Source organism: Propithecus coquereli, unplaced genomic scaffold (assembly GCF_000956105.1).
Source record: "Propithecus coquereli isolate 6110/MARCELLA unplaced genomic scaffold, Pcoq_1.0 Scaffold120, whole genome shotgun sequence".
In the NCBI taxonomy this organism is placed as follows: Eukaryota; Metazoa; Chordata; class Mammalia; order Primates; family Indriidae; genus Propithecus; species Propithecus coquereli.
In genome coordinates this window covers 2,971,762-2,990,140 of record NW_012136081.1, presented here as the reverse complement: position 1 = coordinate 2,990,140, position 18,379 = coordinate 2,971,762, and the positions used below count along the sequence as shown (strand labels likewise).

Below are 18,379 nucleotides of genomic sequence, written 5' to 3'. Positions count from 1 at the left end.
CTAGTCTGCTGGAAGTTTTACAAGGATGTTGGATTTTGTCTAATGCTTTTTCTGAATCTACTAAACTGATGTGTTTTTGTCTTTTAATCTGTTCATATAGTGGATCACATTGCCTCGTTTTTCACGTTGAGCCTGCCTTGCACCCCTGGAAGACATTTCACTTGGTCGTGATGTGCACATGTTCCCACTGGTGCTACACATATATGCATGCTTGTGGTCACGTGTTTCAGCAGGTGGCAACTCGGTGGACCTAGAAGAGTCAAAACCACTCAGAAAAAGAAGACACAAGTGAGAGGGCTTCCAAGCTGACCTGACTTCACTTAGTGTAAAGGTTCAGAAAACCAGACAGTGTGGTATCAGTGACAAGACAGACACATAGACCAGCAGAACAGAAGAGTCCAGAGCAGACCCTCGCACATATGTTCAATGGATTGTGACAAAGGCATGAAGCAAATTCAGGGAAGAAAGGACCGCACTAGAGGATCAGATATGCATAGGCTGGGCACCTGTCCCTTCTACATCTGTGCTGGCACCCCCAGGATCACAGGACAGGTCAGACCCTCCCACCCAACTGGGGCCCTGTCACCAGGCCCTGTCTGGCCCATGGAACACTCAGAGGCAGGGCCGGGGTTACCCCCCGGATGGTGGGGCCTGTGTCTGTCTGCCTGCCCTCTGCGGGCAGTGACAAGCATGTCCCGAAAGGAGCCAGGACAACCCCTGGCAAGCTGCCTCATAGCCCCCGTCGCCCCCACAGCCTGGGCACATCGCTCTGGACGGGGAAAGTCGTCACCTGCAGTGAGCTGGAGGGGTGGGTGAGTGTGGGATCCCTCCAGCCCCGGACAGCCGGCAGCGGCCCCTGCCTGGTCCAGCTGGCCAACCCTTGGGACCCCAAGGCCCGCAGCAAGAGACCTGCTGCTCTGTGGAAGCCCCTCATGCCACTGGGCCTCGGCCTGGGGGACAGCACAGCCAGGCGGGGATAGGGGAGGACCAGGCTCCCACGTTGGGAAGCTGCTACCATGGGCTGCTGGAGCTGGGCTGTGGAGGGCCAGCCTGTCCCCCTTGGGGGGTCTGGATGCTGGGGCACACTGGCTCCAGGCCCAGGACCTGCCTAGGACGCTCCTCTGCTCAGGCTGGAAGGAAGACAGGCTTGGTCAGCTTCTCCCCCGAGCCCATCTGGCCCTTGCAGGGATGGGCCCCACAGACCTGGGTCCCTGAAGTCTTCGTGGTCCCTGCATGGCCCGTGGGTCTGACATCCAGGCCTCCCTGCAAGCGGCTGATCCCAGAGCGAGGGGTGTGGTCCCACCCACTTGGGGCAAGGGAGCTGTCGGGCCCCTCAGGCTGCCCTGGGCCGGTCCCCAGGGGTCAGGCTGGTTCAGAACTCGTGTGGGAGCGGCTGTCATGCTCCCCTAGCCCCCTTGCCACCTAACATGGGGCGCATCTCCACAGTGGGCGAGTCGCCCTCTGCTCCCCTGGGACTGCCCACTCCATGCCAAGACTGGGCTGTTCCCACACTCAGCTGATCTCTGGGTGCCGGCTCTGGGCAGGGGTCCCGCCTGTGCCCTCTCCCCAAATCCTGTCTGGGTCTGGGACACCAGGCACCAGGACCTCATAAGAAAAGTGACGTCTCTTCTTACAAGGACACTAATCCAATGACCCTTATGACCTCATTTAACCTTAATTCCCACTTAGAGGCCCCATCTCCACATACGGCCATGCTGGGGGTTAGACCTTCCGCATATCAGCTGGGGGGACATGATTCCTCCATGACAGCTGGACAGACATCAGCAGCGTCAGTAGCAAGACTGGCCTTGACTAGGGGACGTCCACACAAGCCTGCTCCCTGCCACCACAGCCACCACACCCATGGCAGAGGCTGGCCAAGCCACTCCGACGTCTGGTGTCAAGGTTTCGTCTGTGCAGACGCTCTGGGTGGGCATCCGTGTATGACGATACAAAGATCTCTGCACTTCAGACCTGCTTTTGTGTGTCCCCACACATCACTCTTCCTCAAATTCCCATTTTCCAACCCTCATCCTTCCCGACTGCTGACCAACTGGAGAAGCCATTTGCTACTGCCCTGGAGGCTGTGTATTTGACCCTTGGGACAGTTCTCTCAACCCAGCGTGGATGACCAGGGCACCGCTGAAGGTCTCGGCGTTGGAAGGAGCCCCCCTCGCCACTGTCTTTCAGAGACATCCTCGAGTGAGGCTGCCACGCGTCAGCGGCTCTGTCCAGCCTGCACGTCTGTGACCCACTCGGCCTCGCTCCCCTGTGGTCAGCTGGTCATAATGGATGTCCCCACCGTGCGACCAAAGGGCCACCCTTGGCCAGAGCCTGGGCCTGGCCCTCCCAGGGGCCCATGGGCACCAGCCTAGACTCTAGGACCCGATCTCATCTGCAGTCGGGATCCCACCAGGACTCTGACACTCGTGACCCTTTCTATTCAGCACAGGCCACTGCCCCACAGTCCTTGATGGAATCAGGACACCTGCTGCGTGGTCCAGGCACAATTACATAAGCACCGCGCTGACCGATTGTGCCACTGGAGCGCCAAGGCTCTCTGACATCACTCTCTCCTTTCCTAAGACAAATGGGAGGAGGGCCGGGCGGGGTGGGGGGCTTCTTGCCCAAAGCTACAAAGTGGGAGAATGGGCGGTGGCAGGGAGAACCTGCAGGAGGACTCTGACCCCAACTTCCTTGGGAGTTGCGTTTGCTCAGCCAGCAGGGGCCCCCATCCTGGGATTGCTTCATCCTGGTCTGGCAGCTGCAGCCCCGGGCAGGGGGAGGACACACTCTCTGCCCCTTCCCCTACTGGCATTGTCGCTAACCGCAAGTTCACCCAACCGCACTGGATGGAGCGGCATCCAGAGAGGGCAGGGACAGTAGCTGCTTCCAGGGCAAAGGTCATCCACCGACTTTATTCTCAGGCCCACACCCTCTTCCAGGACCCTCGTTGGTCCCCACCCAGGGCCACTTCCACAAGGACCAGAAGCACAGGCCCGTCTGCCAGTTAGAGGAAAACCTCGTGGTGACCCCAGCCCCATAAGCAGCTACATCCCCTTCTTCAGAGACAGGATCAGGACCAAGGACCTCACCATGGGGGCGGGCGGGGGCGTGGTTGTGCCTCCGTGGTGGTAAAAAGACACTTTCCCGGAGACCCCTTCCTACTCTGTCCTGCCAGGGTTCAAAGCAGGCCTCGAGGTCCCTGTGCTCAGTGCAGTGGAGACGACGAGGAGATGGACTCAAGTGCGAGACACGGGGAGGACAGGCGCGGCACAGCTAGACAGAGCGCCCTGCCCGACGCCGCAGGAGCAGCCGGCACGGGGACCCAAGACCCTTCACCCACCTTCCCCTCCATGCGGAGAGCTGACTCCTCCTCAGACCCCAGCACCTGACCCTTTGCCCAGCCTGGTCCGGCCAAGAATTCCCTGCTGCCAAGTCTGACCTATGGTCAGATGCTGGGACCTCCCAACTTGGAATAAAGTTGACAGGTCGTGCTGCTTTTGAAAGGGAAAGCGTTATCGGAATTTGCACAAGAACTGGAAGACACTAGTAAAACGTAGATGTCAGGGCCCACCCCCACCCCCACGTGCAGGCCTCCCTGCAAGACATGCCGCTGTGGTCACCCTCTCAATGCACACATGAGCAACGGTGGCCCAGAGAGGGGAAGTGATTTGTCCAAGGGCACACAGCACATTAGAGCAGAGGAGCAAGAGTGCAGGTCTCCTTCCCGTGTAGCCACATGCCCCCATGCTGTCTTTGCTGAGCCTAAGGAGCCTCCTCTCCCGGCCCTTTTCTCGCTCCACCTTCTTGTGACCCCAGCTGGGTCCTGGGATTTCCAGCTGATGCCGAAACGGAGCCTCAGGGGACTGTAGAACTTGGGAAAGGAAGAAGAGTGGGGAAAGGGGCAGGGAAAGGAGGGAAGAGGTGAAATCCTTTTGCGGGGGCTGGGGAAGGAATGGGAAGCCTCCCAGGCTGTCCTGGAACCTGGACCCATGCACCAGCACCCCTTCTTTCACCCAGTGAGGGCGCGAGCCCCGGGGAGCCAGCTCTGGCTCCCCTCTGCAATGGCCACGTGCCTCAGACCCAGAGGGGCGCGTTACTTTGTTGGAGAGTGGCAGCTCCCCAGCCTGGGACAGTTTCTGCTGACAGCTCCAGACCAGCCAGAGCTCTGCTCTGCACCACCAGGGCTGGTGCTGGTTGGGGCCCAGGGGTGGACCGCTGTCCCCAGGCCTGCTCCCAGTGGCTTAGGGCCCTGGCTGGGGAAGGTGAGTCAGTCCCTTGGGGGCAGGGCTCCCAGAACCAGGAACTACAGCCTAAGTCGGAGCTTCCCCACCCCATGTCGCCTGGAGAAAAACTGGACCCGATTCCTGACAGCTTCATCCTGCAGCCACCAGTCTTCCACCCGGTGAGCCACCAGTCTGCTCTGGACCCTCCTAGGTCTCTGGGCTCCTCGCTTCTGGCTGGGCCCAGACTCCCAGGTGGCAGGGCGGAGAGGGCCTCTGTCTGGGCCCTGCTTCCCCAGCCCCTGCCCTGGGCTCTGGAAGGCCCTCCTGAGCTGAGCACAGGGAGAGTCAGGGTGGGGGAGAGCGGAGGAACAGCCCAGAAGAGGCAGGGAGGTGTGCACGTGTGCGAGTGTTTTAGGAAGGTTGGGCAGCTTCTCTGTGGGGCAAGAGGAGCCTGGCAAGGCCACCGTTGGGCATCTCTCCGGGGTTCCATACAGGGTCTGCTCCCAGCTCCCACCTGGTCCATCCCTCGCTTCCCCGTTCCTGGGCTCCCACCATTAGCAGTCCTCGGGAAGCGGGGATACCAGGCTTCTGGGGGCCAGGGTGGCATCCATGGACAGCAAGCCTCACTGGGGACATGGCAGTCCACTGTGCCTAGGGGCTGGGGAGGAAGCTGGCCAGGGCTCCGACGGGGCAGTGGGACTGAGTTTGGCTTCCCCAGTGCAAAGTGGCTTTGCATGTCCAGGAAGGGGGAGTCGGTGGAAGACACTATTTCAGAGAAAGCTGGTTTTTCCCTGTAAGGACGTTTTTCTGTCCAGGGAGGGAAAGTTGAGTTTTCTTGTTCCTCTTCCCTCCCCACTCCCCTGACAAAGGGGTCCCAGGCCCCTCTGCAACCCCGCACGATGGATTTCTCCCTGTTCAGGTGGTTCCTTATGTCACGACGATTTTTGGCGGCCTGCACACAGGCAAGATGGTCGTGTTGCAGGGAGGGGTCCCTCTAGGCGCACGCAGGTAAGGGGGTGGCCCGGGGGTGCTGGGCTCAGTCCTAGAGATATCGAGCTCGGGGCTCCTCTCTGCCCTCGGGGGTCTGCAGGTCTCTGACCCGGGCTGCACTTTGCGAGCCTCCCATCCTGCCAGGTTTCAGGTGGACTTCCAGTGCGGCTGCAGCCTGTGTCCCCGGCCAGATACCGCCATCCACTTCAACCCTCGCTTCCACACCTCCAAGCCCCACGTCATCTGCAACACCCTGCACGGTGGACGCTGGCTAAGGGAGGCCCGGTGGCCCCACCTGCCCCTGCAGAAAGGGGACAGCTTTCTCATCCTCTTCCTCTTTGGGAATGAGGACGTGAAGGTGAGTGGAAGGGACAGGCATTGGGTGGTCTGGAACTTGTGTCCTTCCACCTTCCTGGTTCCCCTGTCACTGTGTTGAGTGGCACTGGGGGAGGGGGAGGCTGCCCTGGGCCCGCGTGGCAGCAAGAAAGCTCTATGGTTCCTGACCCCAGAGGGCGCCACTGCCATAGTCATGGCCGGCACTCGGGGAGCTCCTGCTGTGTGCCAGGCACTGTTCTAAGCTCTTTAAGTCCATCAGCTCACCGAATCCTCTCAACGAGCCCACGAGGCAGGTGCTTTCATATCCCCATCGTACATCCATCCGGGCAGGGGCTGGGGAGAGAGAGCTCGACCTCAAGGCTTTGACCTCTGACGTGGACTCCTGCCAGGAGGATGATGGGACCTTCAGACTTCTCCGGGGGACAGGGCAGCTGGCGGGAGGGGACTTGTGGGGTACAGGTTATCACACAGCTCTTGAGCCTCAGTGTCCTCACCTGGACGGGATGCTGGCGATGCCACAAGTGTGCTGAGAGGCCACAGGAGCACCCTGGGAAGTGCCTTGTCAGGGTGGGGAGGGGCGCTGACGGGGCCTCCGTCCCAAGGCCAGCTCTGCAGCCTTGGGTAGGTTACCTAAGCTCCCGAGACTCTGCAAAGCGCACTACCTGGTAGAGTTGGTGTTAAGTTAAATGAGGAAAACCCAGGTAAAAGTGCTTAGTGACACCTGGGACATTATTATGAGCTCGATGGCCATTAGCCGCTGCTGAGCCAGACCCTGTCTCTCTCCAGGTGAGTGTGAACAGACAACACTTTCTCCACTACCGCCACCGGCTCCCGCTGTCTCGCGTGGACACCCTGGGCATATCTGGTGACATCGTGGTGGAGGCTGTTGGATTCCTGAACGTCAACGTAAGTTTCCGTGGGGCCAAGGCCTCTGTCACCCTTGGACAGGCCTGGGACCCATCCCCCACCCCAGACCGAGAGACAGAGGGGGCCCTGTACCCCAGTAACAGCCTGGGGTCAGGGAATCCACAGTGTCAGGTGTGGGTGGGGTGAGGAGGGAGGGAAGGTGACGGCAGAAAGGGGCCCTGGAGCCGCGGGCAGGAGTCTGCACCCAGTGCAGGCCAGTTTCGCAGAGGACAGTGACCAGGAGGCGAGCGTCTTGCGCATTAGGGCCAAACAGCTGCAGTGGCTGTCTCATTCCCACCTGATGAGCTTCTGCAAAATACAGATTTCGGGGCCCCGCCACCAGAGATTCTGATTCCCTAAGCCGGGGTGGGGGGTGCCTAAGAATTGGCATGTCCAAAATGCCAGGTTTGGGAACCACCGAGGAGCCCTGTGGGAGGCCTGAGGCCCTTCCAGGCACAGGCGGGGGGCCTTGCAGGGGCCCTGACTGCTGTTCTGTTTTCTCCTCCTGCACAGCCATTTGTGGAGGGCAGCAGAGAGTACCCGGCTGGACACGTGAGTCTCCGGGGAGAAGGGCGAGCAGCCGCACTGGCTGAGCCGGCTGGTCCTCCCTCGCCTGGCCCGCCCTGCCCCGCCAGGCCGCCGCTCCCTTGCCCAAGGCTGGGCCTCGCCTTGCCTCACTGCTGCGGGTGCCACAGCTCTGCCTGGCTCTGCTTTGGTCCCGGGAGGGTCTGGAGTTGGCTCTCCCAGCCGCTCTCCGGGGCGGCTTGGGAAGACGGATGGGGGTGGGCTGGGTGCCTGGAGGGGCAGGGACCCCGTATTCCTATCAGGAGATGCCTTTCAGTTGGAGCTTTCCATTGTCAGAGCAACCCTGCAAGGTGGCTGGGGGTGGCCTTGCAGGACAGAAGGGGAGATGAGGCCCATGTACTTGCCAAGGCCACACGAGTGAATGACGGATCCACCGTCCAGTTCTTCCCCCTTATTCCGGAGCTGGTGGACCTCTGAATTCAAGAGGACCCCACTGGGAGCCCAGTGACTCACCCGCTGCAAGAGAGAGACAAGCCCCAAATCCCCCCAACTTGTGAGAATAAGAGCGAGAGGTTCCCTTTCACTGAGCAAACGCACATGGCCTGTGTCCCCCTCTTTCCCTGACAGCCTTTCCTGCTGAGGAGCCCCAGGCTGGTGAGTGAGCCTCCCTCCTCCTTCCCCTGGAGTTGCAGCCCCTGGCCTGCCCCCTGGGGCTAGGAGGGCATCCGGTGGGAGGCCAGGGAGCCACACTGGTGGGAAACACCCTCAGCCTCAGGGCTCCCCTTCCTCTATAGAGAGCTGTAGGCTGCAGGCGGCCGGCAGCTCCAGGCTGAAGCTCCAGCTTCATTTTCCCTTTCTCCTTTCATTCTGCAAACAGTTATTTGGTACCTGTGTCCCAGGCCCAGTGCCAGGCTCTTGGATAGAGGCACGAGCCAGTCCCAGCCCTCCAGGTGCTCACAGGCTGGTGGGGGAACGGCCGCTGAGTGGCTGTTACAGTTCAGGGCGCAGTGATGGGAGGAGGACGTGGTGCTCATCAGGGCACAGGGAGGCACTGAGCTCAGCCTGGCAGAGCCAGGGGAAGCTTCTGGCAAGAGCAGAGCACAGGGGTCCTGGCCTGCGCTAGGCGTCTAATAAATGCACAGAGCTGAGTCTCCTGGCTGCAGGCCTAGGGGCAGAAACGCGCCTGCCCCAATGCTCCCCTGGCCCCGGGGAGCAGGTGGCCCTCCCTGAGCCCCCGTGAGTGGTCTTGTCGGTCATCTCCCCTGTTCCTCCAGGAGGTGCCCTGCTCACGTGCTCTTCCCCGGGGTCTCTGGCCCGGGCAGGTCATCGTGGTGCGGGGGCTGATCCTGCAGGAGCCAAAGGAGTGAGTATCCAGCTTCCAGGGGGAGGGGAGGAAACGGCACCTCTGTGCCTGACACGTGCTCATGAAACACCACCGATTTTAATCTCCCAGCACCGCATTTAATCTCCCTCCCACAGAAAAGGAAACAGAGGGGCAGAAAGGAGCAGTGAGTTGCCCAAGGTCACAGAGCCTATGAGAGTCAGGCTGGAATTGGGACCAGCAGCCCCACTTCTGGGAGCACCTTCCCTGCTGGCACATCTGGCCAGGCTAGCTCGCCTCTCGTCACAGGTTCCAGAAAAGGGGCCCCAGAAAGGCCCTTGCAGTGCAGGCTGAGGCCCAGAGAGGAGGCTGGTCCTTGGAAGCCAGGACCTGGAGGAACACAGTTGCTAAGTGGACACTGCCTAGTGTCTCCTGCAGGGGGCGCGCAAGCACAGCTGGACGAGGGCCGGCCTTCAGGAGATGCACTGGGCTTTATGACTTTGGCCTCTACTTAGGACACTCACTGCCTGTGCACCCTGAGGGCAGTTACCTTTCCTCTCTGTGCCTCAGTTTCTTTCTCTGTAAGAAGGGGATAATAACAGCCCCGGCTGCAGGGGCGGTGCTCAGGAGAGTACCTGGCACGTGTCCACAACTGCGGCTACCATCAGAATTGTCTCGATGGATACAGGGGAGGGCAGGGAAGGGGCGCACCCCGTGTTCTCCCTGCTTTATTTTGTTTTTATTTTCTAAGTCACTGGCCTCACTAGACCCTTACGCTGCGTGCTTCCGACCACGCCTGTGAGTTCTGGGGCAGGCATGACGCACGGACCGGATGGCACGGGCCTCCAGAGGCAGGCTCCAGGGTCCTGGCCTTCCAAGCTCCTTCCCAAAACTGGGGAGGATCCTCCACAAGTCCCCGAAAGGCCAGCCCAGGACAGGTGTCCTCCCACCTTGCCCCGCCATCTGCACCCTGCGTCTCCTACGCCCAACGGCTTCCTGCTGAGGAGTCGGTCCACAGCCGCCGCAGGGTAGAGCTTCAAAGAAAGACAGCTTGGAAGCTCCCAAGACATGAAAAAGAATCAGGCTGCCCTATCGGAGAGGCAGGTGCCAGGCAGTAGAAAGAGCCCCAGGACTGGAGTCGTGAGTCCTACCTAGTTCATGTCCCAGCCTGAGGCCCCACAGCTATGGCTGGTAACAGAGCAAGACCCTCAACTTCTTGTCCTCATGAGTTGAGTGGGCTGCGAACCTCACGGCACAGAACATGTGCAAGGATCAGGGAACGCAGCCCTAGCGCCGCAAGTCACCTCTGCGTGCCAGGAGTTGCTGGTGTTCACGCACTTGTCTCCGCATGTGTGCGGCCCTGTGAGGCAGACACTGCATCACAGAGTAATGTTTGTAAGACAGCAGTTCCGTCTGAGTGCTCACCACGTGCCAGCTGCTGTCCTACGCACCTTACACGCATTAGCTCATTTCATTCCCACGACAACCCCACAGGCAGCTATTATCCCCACAGCACAGGTGAGGACACCGAGGCACGGAGAGATCAAGGGACTTGACCAAGGTCACAGGACTAGAAATAGCAGAGCTAGGGTTGTACCTGGGCAGCCTGGCTCTGACCACTAAGCTATTTGCAAAACTTTTAAGACAGGACCGAGCACAGACTTAACATTCAACAAGAGTTAGCTACTACTGTATCCCCACCTCCAGAAGAGAAACCGAGGCTCAGGCTAGATCACTCCCACCCCACCCTGCCATGGTCCTCCATTAGTAGATGGCAACCCAGGGATTCGACTTCAGGTTCATCTGAAAGCAAAGTGGACTTTTTCACTGCTCTGAGCTGTGCTGTGTCCCAGCGTCCAGCCCGGAGCCTGTCCTGGCCCCTAAGCACTCGTTTCTGGAGGCAGAATCCTCCCGCCACTCCCGCCTCCATCCTGAGCAACCGCCTCAGGGCGGGGGCAGCTGCTCCCTCCTCCCTCCTTCTTCTCCCTCTGCAGCTTCACTCTGAGCCTGAGGGACGAGGCCGCCCACTCTCCAGTGACACTCAGGGCTTCTTTCGCAGACAGGACTCTGGCCTGGATCTCGCCGTGGGGACGGAAGAAACTGATCTCGGCCCCCTTCCTCTTTCACCCCCAGCGATTCTTCGAGGTGGGTCAGAGCCAGCGGCCACGTCCCTCCAGGATGCTGAGGGATGCTGGCAGAGCTGAATTCCCAGGATGATCTGGGAGACTGTGGGCAGGTGCTCGTGGGGGTGGGGTAAGACGTCCTGCGGCAGAGAAAAGGCCCCTGCGGTGGCCCTCAACCCTCCAAGCTGATGCCAGAACTCGGATTAATTAATGCGGGTGGGACCCCGGCATCAGCTTTATTAAAACGCCCCCCTAATGATGGCAACGTGCAGAACCACCTCTCGGCAGGAAGCATCCTCAGCTACACCTGGTGACACTGAGGCCCAGGACTGGGCGGGGCCTTGTTGAAGGCTGCAATGGGCCGGTGACAAGTGTGGCCCCCATCCTGTTCTCTCCAGCTGTGGGTGCCCCCAGGGTCTAGTCTCTGTGTCCTCTGAGGGAGGAGGGTCTCGCTGGGTAGAGCATCAGGCCAGTGAGGCAGGGCCTGCCTGGAAGCCACCACCGGCTTGTGCCCCTTCCCAGGTGCTGCTCCTGTGCCAGGAGGGAGGGCTGCAGCTGGCGCTCAACGGGCAGGGGGTGGGGACCACCACCCTGGGCCGGCAGGCCCTGGAGCGGCTGCGGGACCTCCGCATCAGTGGAAGTGTCCAGCTCTACTGTGTCCACTGCTGAGGGGACCCTGGCCCAAGAAGAGGAAGGCCAGCTGGGGCCCAGGGCCACACGGTCCAGCCCCTGCTCTCCCCAACCTCATTAAACTGTCCACCTGTCACCATCGCATCCGGCCTGGCTTCTGGGGTCACGAGCCTGAGTCTGCAGGGGCTTTGGGTGGTGGCAGAGGGAAGGCACAAGGCGTGAGCCTCCTCTGGCTCCGCTCCTGCCTCACCCGGAAGCTGGGATTGGGCTCCTTCAGCCTTCAGGGCCCGCTGTGCTCACCGAAGCAGGTTTTGAAGCCCCACAAGATACTCCAAATACAGTGGCTTAAAGAATTCAGATGCTCATCTCATTCTCACCTAGCAACTCTGCAGAAAATGGTCTAGGTCAGTGGGACAGCTCTGCTCCCCAGGGACATTCAGGTCTGTCCTAGCTGTCACCCCACCACCCCCAAGGCATCGTCATTGTCCGAGTGGCTGAAGCTCTGTTGCCACCTGATATTGATTTGGGCCCTGAGAAGGCAAATAGAGACTGCATACGAGACCCAGGTGATCTCATAAGCCCCAGGCCTGGGACTGACGCTCCCCGTCTACACTGGCCTTTCATCAGCAAGCACTCGGTCTCACGGTCACGCTATCCGCAAGGGAAGCTGCAATGCTCTCCGCAGGACAGCCGTGTGCCCAGACACAACCCTATGACTATAAAAGAGAGGGAGGATGAATTTGTGTGGATAGCCAGAGTCTCGGAGCCAAGTAGTTGCTGTTAATATCCTCGTTTTATAAAGCAGGACACCGAGGCTCAGAGAGGCTAAGCGGTTTGCCAAGATCGCAAGCAAACGTGATGGTGCTGGGATTAGAACCCAGGGATTCGGCCTGCAGAGCATGTGGCTCTTAACCACGGTGCTATGGCCCACTAGCTCTGCCGGGTACACGGGGCATGGGAGGGGGGCTTGGGGGAAATCAAAGAAACTTCTGCATTGAGAAGAAGTACGGACAAGGAAAAGAGAGAGCACCACGAAGGAAACACAAAGGTCAAATGATAAATAAGAATTAATAATTATGATATACTGTGCAGGATTGTATATAATATATACAGCACATGAAACATATATATTAATGCTTGCCCCGATCGCCCCGCCAGGGTTGTGGGAGGAGCGACTGTTAAAACAGCAGCTCAGGTTTGAACAGAGCTTCCCAGTTTCCACCCCACTCACCCTTTCATGTAATTATCAAAAGGACCCTGCGATGTAGACCAGATGGGGCAAATGTACCCGGCAGTGTAGACCGGACGGGGCAAAAGTACCCTGCAATACAGACCAGACAGGGCCACCTGCCCCATTTTCCTGGTGGAGGAAACAGTCTCCGAAGGGTGAACTGGTGTGAAGAAAGTCTCTCGCTGGCCAAGGTCACTGCGGGAACCCCACTGGCTATGTGGCCTTTCAGAACAACGTGGTCCCCACCCGTGTCCCACTCTGATGTCGCTTTGGAATGTTTTTCCAGACCGAGAGGTGCTCTTCAGGTACGTGACGCACCTGGGTTCACTCCTGACGTGATGCTGGACAAGTTGGACAAGTCACCTCAACTCTGTGAGCCCAGGTCCCCACGTGCAGACGGGGGGACTGTCAGGCTCGCTGTCAGGACATAAAGAGCTAAGCCCTTTGAAATGCTGGGTGCTGCAGTATTAATAGGAGAATGCTGTTAATACTCTAGTATCGATACTGTGGTATTAACCTGGAGTACTGTTGTGAGGACTGCCATGGCAGCTCCACTGGTGGGTCCCCAAACCCCACCTGTGACTGTCCCTCAGTCACTGCAGCCAGAAACTGTGCCCTTGTCCTCATTTCCCGCTTCCTCGGCTCCCCTGTGCAGGCTGACCCACCCATGACCCCAGAGCTCTTGCCTGCAATCCCTGTCCCCAATCCGCCTGGTTGTTCCCACTGTCACCACCTGGTGGGGGCATTAAACAGCTCTGTGCTGGGCACTGACATCCCCGTGCACTTCCTCGGCGGTCACTGTGCCCTTGCAGAAATCGCTGTCTCTGACACGGCAGAGCGACACCCGATGCTGGGAGCCACTTGATGTCCATTCGGGTCCTTGGATTCGCACAAGAAAGAACTCAGGAGCCAGCTGCCAGCGTAAAGCGAAAGGGAGATTCATTCAGAAATGCAGAAAATCTGCTCCGCAGCAGAGCAGAAACTGGCGCTCGCAGTTCCTTAAGTGCCTCTATTTAATTAGCTTAATTACAGGCTAAACAAGGGGAGAAATATTCATGTCATTTGTTGGAAAGTGGTGTTTTCATGGAATTAGGGAGACTCCCTTTTTTTTGACTAAATATGTTTGAATAGGAAGTATCCTGGGGTCAGGCAGGCATTGGGTAGTTTCCCAGGAAGGTTCTGGTACTGAAGTGCCTAGTGAAGCTGTCAGGGCCAGAGGAGGTCCATTGCTCCAGCACTTGGTTTTAACGGGTTGGAATTTATCCTGCCTCTGTCTCCTTTCCACGGGGTAGCTCAAACTTTGTTTTGAAACTTCCTGACTAACTAAAAGCCTGCACAATTAAACATTGCCCAAAGCAGTGTCTGCCGGTTCCCGGCTCATCACCAGGGGACCCTTTATTTATAGGGGTGCGGGGCAGCGGGGAGGGTAACGGCCACTTCATCCCCCTGTGAGCTGGTGACTTGGAACATCGTGATTCTGGTGCACAAGGACAGTGACTTTACCACCATCGTTATCGTGAATCCCCAGGGTGGGGAACTGTTTCTGGAAAAGGCTGGATAGGAAATATTTTAGGCGTTGCAGGCTGCACGGGAAGCTGAGCACTTTCAGCCCCGTCCCCACACGTGCTCCAGAAAGGGCAGAGGGCCTGGACACTGCCTTGATGAGTCGGGCCTGTGTCAGGAAGCCTCCAGAAAAGCCCTGAACTGCAGGGTTCACAGAGTTTCCGGGCTGCTGATCGGGTGGGGGGGTGCGGCTGGAGAAGGCAGGGCACCCCCAGCCCTTCCGCACACCTGGCCCTGTGCGTCTCGTCCGTCTGCGGCTCACTGCACCCTCGGTCCGGGGCTTTATGATAGACCAGGACACGGAAGGAAACCCCTTTCCTGAGTTCCCGGACCACCGGAGGAGGCATGTGAGAAGCCCTGATTTATAGCCGGTTGGTCAGGAGTCCCAGGGACCTAGACTTGTCATTGGCATTTGAAGTAGGGACAGTGTTGTGGGACTCGACCTTTAACCTGTGGGATCTGATGCCAACCCAGGGAGAGAGTGGCTGAATTGAATCCGTGATTGGAGGACGCCAGCCTGGGACCCAGGGCCGACTGGCGTACACACTGCGGCACAGCCACCCCCTGACCAGCACGATGGGACGCACAGCAGCTCCCTCCAAGACACCGGCTTGCGGACAGCGGCCGGGAAGCAGCCAAGGGCCACCACGTTGGAGGCACAGAGGACAAAGAGCTGCTCGCCCAGGAGGAGGAGGAGGCCTCTGGGGCAGCCGGAGCACGACCAGGAGACAGCGTCTGAGGGACACAGTGGTTTGTTGGGTCCAAACCTGCAGATGGCCAGTAAGCTAAGGTCAGAGACAGAAGCTCTGGGGTTGGCAACAGACAGGGCGTGGGGGACTTTGGGGAGAGCAGCACCGTCGGTGGGGGGGACCTGGGGGAGAACGCCAGTTGACAGTGGTGGGCGCTAGGAGGTAGAGACCGTGTCTCCTGCCCTTAACCTCCAGCCCTTTCTGCCACGTGGCTCCGCCTTGGCAGAGATCCTGGACTGGGTGTCTGGCTTCTGGTTCTGGTCCTGGCTGTGCCCCCGCTGGGCTGATGGCCTTGGGCAAATGTCCAACTTCCCTACTCTGTTTTCATTGACCCAATAGCTGGGTGAGCCCAGACCTCCAAGGCCTCTTCCAGCTTTTATGTTCATTGCTCTGAGAGGCTGGAAGTGAACAGGCCCTGCAGGTGACAGCTTGGGGGAGGGAGCAGAGAACACCCACAGGAGGCACTGAGCTGTCACCCCAGGATGGCGTGAGGTCTCCTCTGGGCCGAGGGGTCTAGAACACGGGACTGATAGGACACATGGCAGGATAGGAAAGGGACTGTGTTCCAACAAGCTCCGTGGTGATTTCAGCAGGGCAGGTGGCAGGTGGCAGGTGCCCCTGTGTGGAGAAGCACCAGTGTATTAGAAAGTGCTTCCCCTGGGATGACTCACACTGCAGGAGGTGAGCGATGTCCCCCGTGCCTTAGCTAACTCAAAGGTCGGCAAGGTCAGGAAGGAGGCTGTGGGAACGCAGAGGAGGGTCGGGGTGAGGACGGGAGTTCTGCAGAATGAGGGTGTGACGGGCCGGGCCGTGTGAAGGATAATGCCAGGTGTCAGCGTGGCTGGATGAAGGACACCTAGAGACCCGGCGAAGCAGCGTTGCTGGGTGTGCATGTGAGGGTGTGTCCTGGGGAGAGGACACTGTGAGCCTCAGTGAGGTGGGGAAGAAGATCCGCCCTCAGCGTGGATGGGACCACGCAGTCCCCTGGGCGCCTGGAGAGAACACAGAGAAATGCAAACGTGTGGCTGTCCCTGCCGGAGCTGGGACACACCCTTCCTCCCTTGTCCTTGGACAACAACGCCAGGCTCCGCAGCCTTTGGACTCCAGGGCACACACTAGCAATGCCCTGGGTCCTCTGGCTTTGGCCGCAGACTGAGGGACAGCACGGGCTTCCCTGGCTCTGAGCCACTGCGCGTGGACTGAGCCGTGCTGCTGGCATCCTAGGGTCTTTGGCTTGTGGACGGCCTGTCACAGGACTTGTCAGCTCCCTCATCATGTGAGCCCATCCCCCTCATATACTTCCCTCTCCTCTCTCTACCTGTCCATGGCCCCACCTGCCCAGCCTGTTGCTCTGTGTCTCTGCAGAGCCCTGACTCACACAGGCAGGGGAGGCGCCAGTAGGAGGGACGTGGAGAGAGGGGCAGACTCGCTCTGCCCGCCCAGCCCTCGGAGGGTGGTCCGTGCAGGTCAGGCCGCCCAGGGAGCCCCACACACTCACGTCCTGGCTACCTCCAGGCACGCGCAGGGCTGCTCCGGAACCGGAATGTTGCTCGTCCCGTGTTTCCCCCATTTGTCAAACCCATTCTGATGGTGAGGGATTCCTAGGCCTGTCTAGTTCTAGCAAATGAAAAGCCACCTGAGGCCCTGGAGCCTCAGCTCTTCCCGAGCGGGTGCCGGGCTTCCGAGGACCCTGTCAGAGAAGACGCAGGTGCAGCAGGGGACGGACCTGCGACTATAAGCCTTGGGAAGGAACTTGCCAGATCAACTCGGAGGCCAAAAATATTCGCCAGAGCCAAATCATGTTGTGTATTTATTAACCAAAAAACCCCAAGCAAATAAAAACCAGACAGCCTTGCAGTGCTTCCGCAGCTACAGAAAGCTTGACAGCGCCAGGATGTCAGAGGTGATGCTGTCCCTATCAGAATGTGACCCGTGGATGCCAAGTGATCACCGTGGATGACATTATTTAGACTATCTTCCGTAAATAGATAAGTTATAGACACAGCCCTCTCTCTCTGGAATGAGAGTCTATATTTTCAAACAACGCTGTATAATACTAGCCTCATGACTGGAGATTTCTGATCCGGAGACCCTGGACCTTCCCGAGTTCCATCACACCCGTGGTAGCAGGGGACAAAGGACTGGGCGTCTCAGTGGGTGGCTCACTCTCCCCAAAGCTCCTCCAAGCAGTGTGGGGCCTCATGACACGGAGGAAACCCCCTCTGTCCTCTAACGCCCCCCTCAGATGGTGCCTCCCCAGCCAGACCCGTTCTCCACTGTGCTCCTTCCTCGCCGCGCCACTGCCAGCGTGAATCTCACGCGGCTCTGGTTCCTTGTGTGTGTCCCTCACGCTGCCCTGTGTGCGGGAAAACTCCCCCATGGTGTCCTCTCTCCTGAGCCAGAATTTCCTTGAGGGAGGTGAAGGACTGTGTCATGCTCACCATTGTCCACCCTCCTGCCACCAAGAGAGCCTGGAACACATCAAATGCTCACACATGTTTATTCAATGAAGCAGTGATTGAAGATAGGGTTAAGCATCTAGATATTTATTCCTCCAGCCCACAAGCTCACGTGCAGGGGAGCACATGGAGGGGTGTCCCCCAAGGCCCCAGGCATGGGTGCCCCCCACACAGATGCATATGCCCTAGGCGGGGCCTCTGTTAAAATCCATCTTACATTTCCATTTTCTCTCGAGAGGAACAGCGAGGTCTAGCAGGCCGAGTTGCAGAGTGCATGCTGAACTGGAGCGTGGCGTCGGTTACGCAAACAGCTGCAGAGACATTTCCCTCAGTCGTCAGGACAGGGACAAGCAGGGTCATGGAGGGCCAGAAGGGAAGGACTTCTTTTGGTGCCCATGAGAGACACTTCTAGCATCTTTAGCTTTTGCTTCTCGGGGGTTTAAGACTTCATTGGAACGCTGCGCAAACGAGCTGGGTCTTGCTTGCTCATTGACTTCCACTCGTCTCTCCTGGACAGACAGACACATGGGAGGGGTATTAGGGGAGGAGGGGAGGCACTGAGGCACAGAGATCCCGTGGGGCTCCTCTGCTCCTGGGCAGGGAACAAGAACCTCAAAGACCCGCCAGTCTCCACCCTTTGGGGCATCTCTGCACCCTCTGAGGAGCTCTGGGGCTCACCTGTGGTACTCAATGTCTTCTGGGTCGGAGGACGCCGATTTCCGGTGTCTCTTGAAGAAATAGGACATGACAGCAGAGCAAAAGCCACTACCGCGCCAACCTAGGAGAGCAGAGGGTTGCAGACAGAGGGGGGCTGCAGCCTCGAGGGTTGGCGGATGACGGGCGATATGAGCGCTGGACCAGGGGACTTTTGTCTGAGCTCCAAGTGTGGCCTGAGAAGGACCATCTCTGACTTCAGGGGGTCGGGGTCCCTTGTCCTCTCTCAGCCTCATGGGAAAATATCCCACCCGGTGTCTTTAAGGATCACTTGTAGGGTTAAAAGTGTGTGATTTCAACACTCCCTGCCAGCGCCCCCCTGAGGGACAGGGTCATCGTGTTTGGGGAAACACCTTGACAGGTGGCTTCAGGTGCGGGGAGGCCTGAGGTGTGGTCTGGAGTCACACAGGGAAAGTGGAGCTGTTCTGTGGAGGATGGGAATAGGAATTTTTTTGTTTGTTTGTTTGTTTGAAACAGAGTCTCACTCTGTTGCACGGGCTAGAGTGAGTGCCGTGGCATCAGCCTAGCTCACAGCAACGTCAAACTCCTGGGCTCAAGCGATCCTCCTGCCTCAGCCTCCCAAGTAGCTGGGACTACAGGCAT

The 18,379-nt window shown here is 58.8% G+C and overlaps 1 protein-coding gene and 1 long non-coding RNA gene across 3 annotated transcripts in view; one reads left to right on the top strand and one right to left on the bottom strand.

The window, feature by feature from the left end:
- The first annotated feature begins 4,253 nt into the window (after window positions 1-4,253).
- On the top strand, window positions 4,254-11,099 carry LGALS12 (lectin, galactoside-binding, soluble, 12). The gene is made up of 9 exons (XM_012664776.1): window positions 4,254-4,408; window positions 5,149-5,237; window positions 5,364-5,577; window positions 6,342-6,461; window positions 6,975-7,013; window positions 7,614-7,640; window positions 8,261-8,349; window positions 10,302-10,452; window positions 10,953-11,099. Exons 1-9 carry the CDS (start codon window positions 4,340-4,342, stop codon window positions 11,097-11,099), a joined length of 945 nt encoding a protein of 314 aa, XP_012520230.1. The 5' UTR covers window positions 4,254-4,339.
- Window positions 11,100-17,504: 6,405 nt separating this feature from the next.
- The window catches only part of LOC105827475, a 4,055-nt gene continuing 3,180 nt past the window's right edge, over window positions 17,505-18,379 (bottom strand). The window contains exons 2-3 of one of the 2 annotated variants that reach the window (XR_001138367.1): window positions 17,741-17,840; window positions 17,505-17,571 (exon numbers count right to left, since the gene is read on the bottom strand). This is a non-coding gene — a long non-coding RNA (uncharacterized LOC105827475). Of the gene's footprint in view, window positions 17,572-17,740; window positions 18,202-18,379 lie in introns of both variants that reach the window. The other variant, XR_001138366.1, reaches the window with a different exon arrangement.